At 34.4% G+C, this 8,689-nt stretch overlaps 1 protein-coding gene across 12 annotated transcripts in view; it reads right to left on the bottom strand.

Moving 5' to 3' along the window:
* Positions 1-3,860: 3,860 nt before the first annotated feature.
* Positions 3,861-8,689, bottom strand: part of LOC127859834 (rho guanine nucleotide exchange factor 12-like) — a 115,205-nt gene continuing 110,376 nt past the window's right edge. For all 12 annotated transcript variants that reach the window (XM_052397350.1, XM_052397347.1, XM_052397349.1 and 9 more), the window contains one exon: positions 3,861-7,486. In XM_052397350.1, coding sequence (XP_052253310.1) covers positions 6,818-7,486 — 669 coding nt within the window. In that variant the 3' untranslated portion in view covers positions 3,861-6,817. The remainder of the gene's footprint in view (positions 7,487-8,689) is intronic.

The following is an 8,689-nucleotide window of genomic DNA, read 5'->3' as shown; positions in this document are numbered from 1 at the left end:
GAATACATGTAATAAACACTGACTCTTTAGTTTTTCACAACTTTATTGACATTACACAACAGATAAACACCAATTAGCTGTCGAAAGTGGTTTAACCTCTACGCGGTTAAAAATCTAAAATCGGTGAAACGGACAAATAAAGCAATGAAGCTGTGATCGTCGCTATCTTTGTACCGGATTGCTGAATTTTGAATTTCAGATTTCCAGTTTGCGAAGTCATTTTTTGCCATTTCACCATCGGCCGAATATGTATTATTTCTGTTATTTACAATTATCCTAGTTTGCGGAATGCATATTTCCGATTCCCATGTTGCTGACTCCTTTTCATCGCGAAACAAGGTGAATTACGGCCGAACAACGCGGTAAGTAGCGTGTCCATCCCCCGGGAAGTGTCACCCATCGAGAAAAGTGAACACTGCTGACGGGCGGGCTTTTTTGTTTAAGTACACGGTGTCTGTACTGTAGTCAGGCAAATATAAAATATGAAATGACATTGAAATCCTTCTAGGAATGCACAAATTACAGAGATTATACTAATTTCATACAGAATACTCACACACATACACACTTAAGAACTCAGAATTAGAGGTAAGGTGTGATTAATATATGCCCTCCTAAATAATGGCCAAATGTTCGAAAAAGTTCGTTAAATTGCTGGTCACCAGTGGATTTTAAATTAAAAGTTTCAGCTATGGTTCTTATATTGCAGTCATTACTAGTCAAAGGCTTCGAGTGATTTGGCAGGTATGATATGAAAGAAATTCAATTGATTGTAGATCTTTTTCAGATTGCCTGACACTACACTCACACAAAGAAATTTGCGGAGCGATTATATATCTTATAAATATATTACAATGTTCAGGTATTCAATGGGTAGGGTTATCTGATTATACGAGCTATTGAAGCATGGGTACTGAATAATTTTTAAATGTCATAATTGGACCAAAGAACATTTTTAAGGCATAGCATATCCATTATAATTATTTAAGAGTGTTATCAATTCAAATCATCAAATAAGCAATGTCAATTTTGTGCCATTAGTATTGTCAGAGAGAAATATGTTAACAGATCTGTTATTCAGCTTTTAAAAATGTATTTCACATTCCAATAAATCTAAGTTAAATTTTATACTCCATGTACATTTCTGTTTTGCATAATTATTGTAAAGCTATTGAGTTGGTCACAAGTGATACATTATCTTGTGCTTCTAAATTTCTTAATTTTATAATCATACATGTACTTCACATATTTATACATAAACCATAAACTGCAATAATGGGGTTTAGGCTTTACCATGGTTTTAGATAGAGTTTACCAGTCCGAATATTGCTGATCTAACAGTAAGTGGTTATTTGTTGGAAGAAAGTGTCAAGACAATGAAAATAAATGAATGCCAGAATTTGTATATGGATATCAGTATGTAATATCTGAATACTATAATGATAACTATATAAATCAGTTATGATGGCCGAGATATTAATTTTGTTTGTATATTCTTTTAGCAAAGATCTTTAATAAGTAATAAGTCATATATAACAAGCAAATTCGTTGAATTGATATCCCCCGCCCATATGCTTCTTGACACAAAAGGGTTATTTTTGACACTGAAAAAAGCATTTTTTCAAGATACAAAGGGCCATAACTCTGTAATTAACAGATGGTGTACAATGTCATTTGGCGTGCATCATCCTCTTATCCATATATATACTTAAACCAAGTTTCAATGAAATCCACCAAAGCACTTCCAAGATATGGCTCCGGACACAAAAGTGCCTATAGTAAAAAGCATTTTTTCAAGATACAAAGGGCCATAACTCTGTTTTTAACAAATGGTATACAATGCCATTTGGCGTGCATCATCCTCATATGCATATATATATACTCATACCAAGTTTCAATGAAATCCGCCAAAGCACTTCCAAGATATGGCTCCGGACACAAAAGTGCCTAAAGTAAAAGCATTTTTTCAAGATACAAAGGGCCATTACTCTGTTTTTAACAGATGGTGTACAATGCAATTTGGCGTGCATCATCCTCTTATGCATATATATACTCATACGAAGTTTCAATGAAATCCGCCAAAGCACTTCCAAGATTTGGCTCCGGACACAAAAGTGCCGGACGGACGGACAGCGGGACGGACGGACAACGCCAAAACAATATCCCTCCGCCTCTGGCGGGGGATAATAACTGTATATTCAAAACAAGAGGGCCATGATGGCCCTGTATCGCTCCACTGTTTTTTCTTTGCGAAAAAAAAACGTGCAATGCGCATGGGTTGAAATGTACTCAAGCATGTGACTTTCTCTTTCTATCCCTCCTCCCACTGGGGGTTTAAAGTTGGAAGGGTGAGCATTTTTATAAATGGAAAAAGTTACCACTCGACCACCGCATCACCCAGCTTAAAGTTCGGACCAAAACATGATATTTCAACATTATATGACCCACCTTGACGTTCAGATGTTGAATGATGGCTTTCAAGTTCGGGATAACATCAGAACAATGTGCATGAGTCCCACAAAAGGCCCAAAGTATACAAAAGCCAAATTATTTGGATTGAAACCACATGGGCTTCATTGCTTGATCTCAAATGGACTTTGTGTTTACTATTACATAAGGTCCCACATTGTTTTGTTTTACAGTTATTGTCCATATTGAACCTACACTGGCATGCTTGGACGGACCATTATGGGTTTTCAGATTGATCCAAATATGGGATAACATAACTGGGACCCCTTGTATCATATTTTGGAAATACAATTTATATGCGTCCCTCACTTAGCCCATGATATAAATAAGCTCTGGTATATTTTATCATTAGATTGGGTGCTGGGATTCATATGGGTGTTTTTGGTGTGGACTTACATGGGTTTTCTTGTCTGATTCATTACGGACCTGAACAAGTAAAAAGAGCTGTTGGAGAGCTCTTAACCCATTTATGCCGAGTGGACTCTCCCATCCTTGTAAATTGGATCAATTTATTTCCAAAATTAGGGATGTCTAGTATGTATATTTCTATATTCAGAATATTTCTTACAAAAATTCCTTTAAGCAAACAGCGTAGACCCTGATGAGACGCAGAATCGTGCAGCGTCTCATCTGGGTCTACGCTGTTTGCCAAGGCCTTTTTTCTAGACACTAGGCATACGTGGGTGAATCTTATCATAATAAAAGACTTATGAAGTAGACATTTATCCAGCATTTGATTTGTGTTTGAGTGAACCCACTATTTTTGTGGAAAAAAAGTGTCAGACAAATAATATTGTTTCAGTATGTATACATAAGTGTATATATAGATTTCCAAGGATAAAATGGCCCCTAAATTTGACATATTTCGACCTACATGTAAAGTAATAAAATTCTGCCTATGGGATTATTTCTGTATGGGGAATACTTCTTGTAAGTGTACATGGAATCCATCAAGACATTCTTTAGAAACTCTGTTACCAAAATGTTAAACTTATCTTGGAGTGCAGATACAAATTTTATTACACAAAACCATGTAGCCTTGACATTTAACTGTTTGACTTCAAAATTGATTGAATTCCTCTCGTGTAGCATGCATATTACTGATATGGACAAAGCCTTCTCTTAAAACGAACTTCATGATACATGTCATGACTGTTGACCTGTTGATCTCAAACAATAGGGTTGGTTTTCCCTTCAATATCCTGATTGCAGGTCAACAGGTCATCTAATTATTAATGGGACATACAATGGTTAATGGCGGCTTGGCCGGAATGACAAATCGGTGAAAAGCAATTTATCCATATTGCTTTAAATGGGGGCATAATTATTATGATTTAACAGTCAGTAAAAAACTCGGCTGAAAAAGGGTACACAGAAAGGAAAAGGCAGTATTATTTTCATTTTTAATGAAGCAATAATCATAAGATTGTTGCAAATTGAAATTTTTAAGGTATTAAGACGTATCGCCACAGCGATGGTAAATATTATAACTTCTTATGCTATACTGTACAACATAATATTAGTTATATGTAACAACATGTATACCAATTGGGCACTTTATCCCATGCCTGTACAAAACGTTTATATATATAATTATGTATGCATTCATGTGAACTAAAACCGTCCCACAAACAGTTAGTCTTAACAAATACACAAACTAACAAGGGGGAAACTTTACAACAAAATCACAATTTCCCTGTAATGTCAAGACACAGTATCAAAAAGTGAATTTATTTTTCATTAACAATCTTTGACGGGTAACTGGTTAACAAATATTGTATAAAGCAGAACTTCTCATCAAAAAGTATACACTTTAGTTGTGAATTTCTTTCAATGAATTGAACAACAAATGTATGTACTGGCATACAAACATTTTGTATGTATCTAAACTTCACTTACACTATTTTGCTCTTTCTTGACAAAACACACATTTATCTATAACATGTGAAACCAAAACCAAGCTACAAACAGAAAGCTTTTGAATGTATTGCACATATATACGCATTAAATTATTCAAACCATGCATATTTGCATCAATTTTAGTCTGTAACTTTGTTTTTGATGCCTTCACATTTTTGCTTAGAACGTTCTGATGCAGACTCAGATCTAGCCTACACATTTATAATAGTAGTAATTCTTGTTTTCCAACAAAATTGTTGGAAATGGCATGTCTTAAAAATACTTCTTGCTTTTGACTATAATAAACTACATAACTGATATCACCTTTGTTTGGACATTTTTTTAAACTTCTGTTTTTAATCATCGAAAAATTAAGCAAAAACTAAAAATGTAATCAAAGTCAAATTAGAACACTTAATTTGATGAAACTGCCTTATAAAAAAATCAAGTTCATGATAAATATAGTTAAACTTGAAATGTTTCACAGATACTGTTTACCCCACAGCACACATTTGGACACAGATATATCCACTATTATTTTAACAGTGGGCAAACATGCAAATGCATGTGCGTAAAGTGTTGTCCCTGATTAGCCTGTGCAGTCCGCACAGGCTAATCAGGGACAACACTTTCCACCTAAATTGGATTTTTGCGAAGAAGAGACTTCATTTAAAATAAAAATGTCATAAAAGCGGAAAGTGTCGTCCCTGATTAGCCTGTGCAGATTGCACAGGCTAATCTGGGACGACACTTTACGCACATGCATTATGCCAAGTTTTCTCAGAACACGACTCATTTATTCAACAGTGGGCAAACAGGCACAAGGTCATAATTCTGCCAAAATTTATAGTTTCAAAAAATCCTTTCTTTAAGATACAACAATAAAGTTTAAGCGCGTTCCACCCAGTAGCTTAAAAGGAGTTGAAAGCACACAATGTTGAGACCATGTATTATATACTGGAAAAACAAACCAAGAACCATATTTCTGCCAAAACTCATCCCAAATCTACATTTTTTTCTTAATGACCATCTACACATTAAGGTCATTCAACTGTTTAAGTGACAGCGAAATCAAGCCATTATAAGTTCAAGATGGATCTAAAAACACAAGGGTAAGGACTTACGTACAGGACAGATGGACAAGTGCAATTTGTACCTAATGCATCCTTTGGTTTCACATATATACCACATATATGCCACCAACACTTTCAAGATAACTACTAGTTTAACATCATAAATTATTTCAGATAACCTTGCGGAGTGCGGAATCACTTAAGAAAAGTCCTACACAATTATAGACACCAATACCAAAGGATACAATACTTTTTTCCTTTATATAAAAAACCCCCTCAAAATTCATACATTATGGTATTAATCTTGACAAAACTGTTTATTCTTGAGTACATACAATCTCCACACAAAGACATGCTATCCAAAATGAACACACAAAACACAAACTTAGATGGAGCAATGTGTAGACATCCATGGCACATAGACTACTATTATAAACGGTCATAATAAACATAAAATACATCAACTGTATACTTCCCAACTTACACTTAACTGTTGATTGTTTATCTAAACTTTCTGATGGAAAATAACATTAACAGCATGTATGTGGTGATAAATATCATGTATCCAAATGCGTTTGTAGATTAAAGTTGCACCCAGAAATCACAGTTTTTGTTCTTGTATTGCATGCATTCAGTTTTGAGTCCCTTATTACTTTCTGTTTCTTAAAGATCGTAACATAATTAGAATTCATTTTGATTATAATACAATAACAAAAGATTAAATCTGACTGTGGTATGTTAATCAATGTTTTGAAATTAAGACAGAGCTTGACTGGCTAAGTTCACTTGTACGCAAACAGATAACAAATCTAAGCCTGCAACTTCACAGCTGTGTGAGAAATACTAACCAAACAATTCCTATACACATAAAGCATTTAACACAGTATTCAATGGCATTAATATATGATGTTTATATATAAATATATTCAATGTATGTATATATATATATATGCAAGCACTGTTAACAATTGCAGGACAAACTCTCTGTGTACATATAGAGCTCTATAAAACATCTCAAAGAATACAAGTAAACAAATGTATAAAACTGCCGATGTGAATATATGAAATTCTCGTCTAGACTACTGCTATGGGGTAACAGATGTACGAACTAGATATGTGACTTCTGTTAAACATGCTAACAAAACAGCAAGATAACAAATCTAACTCCAGAGCAATATGCATATACATATGGTATAGGTCAAACCTTAAAACCAATGACGCTTTTATTGCATGGAATTTGGTTATTTTCTTTACACCATTCAGCCTTGTTCAAAAGTCTGCTAAAACATGTTGTTATCATTTAGATTAAGTTAACATCAAATAGAAGCATAAATATTCTTGTTGTCAACGTATCCATCTGTGTAAATCAATTTTACTCAGTTTGAAACTTCTTCACTATTAGCTTTATTTGCATTTGTAACAGAACCATCAGCTGAGGGAATCGTGCCCAACGGTTGTTTTATTTCTGCTGCTTTATTTATATTATTATTAGAAGGGTCTGTAAAGTCTTTGTCATTATTTAAAATATCCCCTGAAATGTTTTCTTCAAGTTTACTTTTAACACCATCTTTAGTATCACCAATAAAATTATCATTCAAATCATCCTTGTCTGCATTACCCTTTACTGGATCTACAGACGATCCACCAGGATCTTCTGTCAGTTCAACATTCTTTTCATTCACTACTTTTCCATTGTCATCTAAAGCATCTTGATACACCTCACCACTACTTCGTCTGTCACTTACTGATTCACTCTCACAATTCTCACCAGGAGCATTTTCCAAATCGCCATGCAGTCTTTCATTCACACCATCCGAATCTTTACTATCTTCAAATTTTGCATCAGCTTTTCCAGCATCTACATTGACCTCTTCTTCATCAACATCCTCATCAGGTTTTTCCTCATCAGATTTAGGCTTGTTTTCAGTTTCTTCTTTGTCTTCTTCAGTATCATCCTCATTGTCACTGGCATTGTCACTGTCTACATCAAATTCCACTTCCTGTGTGTCAGAGTCTTCCAAGTGGTCTTCGTCTGGAGGTTCAACCTGACACAAAAAACAACAACAACACTTTGATTGTTTTTAGCGACACAGCCTCACTGTTAAATCTTGCAAATGGAAAATACAATTAATATTTCAAAGTTGTCTGGACTGTCCAGGATGGATGATTAGGTGTGAAAAAATGGTTGGGGCCAAAATGGTCAATTGAAATAAGAAAACTAAAATACACAATGTTTATTTAAGTTACAAAGAAGGAAAACAAATTCAATTAAAAAAGGTTCAATAAGCACTTTATTTAAATTTATGGTGCTCAAGATGTGAAAATTGTAATTAGCAAATGTTGACGACACCAAACTCCACACAGGAGAATTCAAAATGAAAGCAGGAATTTCACAACTGGTGAAAATGAACTTCCATAGCAAGGTGGCGATAATTCTAACTTAAAACATTGTGAAATCATGAGATGTGATCAGACAGTCAGTCTGAATAAAAAACATTTCTCCCTATACAACTCAGAACACACAAGCATATTGTCCAAAGTGAATTTATTAATTTTAAGTATTCATGAAATTCGGTGAATGAGTAGAAGATCTGAACCAATCAGTATAAATAGGAATGTACCAACATTTTGTATCTAGTCAATTGATTAATTTTAAGTCTAGAAGCAACAAGTGGAATGAAAATGGAACCAGCACAGACCCTCCTTTATCTAATACAAATTCCAATATGCATGCTAAAGCATTTTGTCTTGACACTTTTCCGCTCAGTAACACATTTTGATGCATTTCCAGTTCCACAGAAAATCAAATTAATTTAAAGAACTTTCTCAGATTCAAGTTATAAAGGCTTAATTTCCAACTCTACGGTACTAATGAGAATCTAACTGCAAAAACACCATGTATGGCCTACGAGTCATTGGTTTAATGCTGGTTGGATATAGCCATTTTCTCTTTGCCTGTGTGTAGGAAAGGTTTAAGAATATTCATTTGGCCAAAACAATAAAAATAGGTCCGTTTCTGGTCTCCTTGGAAAAAACAAGAGGCCAATGAGGGTCTGAATCGCTCTACTGTCTGGAATCAATATGGCTCAAGCCCCTGATAGTATGAACAATCTGTATAAGTTTTAAAAAAACAGACCCAAAATGGGAAATTCATCGCATAAACAAGAAGAAACGTAAAATTTAAAATTTAAATGGCTCCTTTTCAACAATAAGTTGGACAAATTTTCTTCACTTGCAATGGGGCTCTG

The sequence above is a fragment of the Dreissena polymorpha genome, chromosome 15 (assembly GCF_020536995.1).
Source record: "Dreissena polymorpha isolate Duluth1 chromosome 15, UMN_Dpol_1.0, whole genome shotgun sequence".
NCBI classification, from domain to species: domain Eukaryota; kingdom Metazoa; phylum Mollusca; class Bivalvia; order Myida; family Dreissenidae; genus Dreissena; species Dreissena polymorpha.
This window is presented reverse-complemented; position numbering and strand designations above follow the sequence as displayed.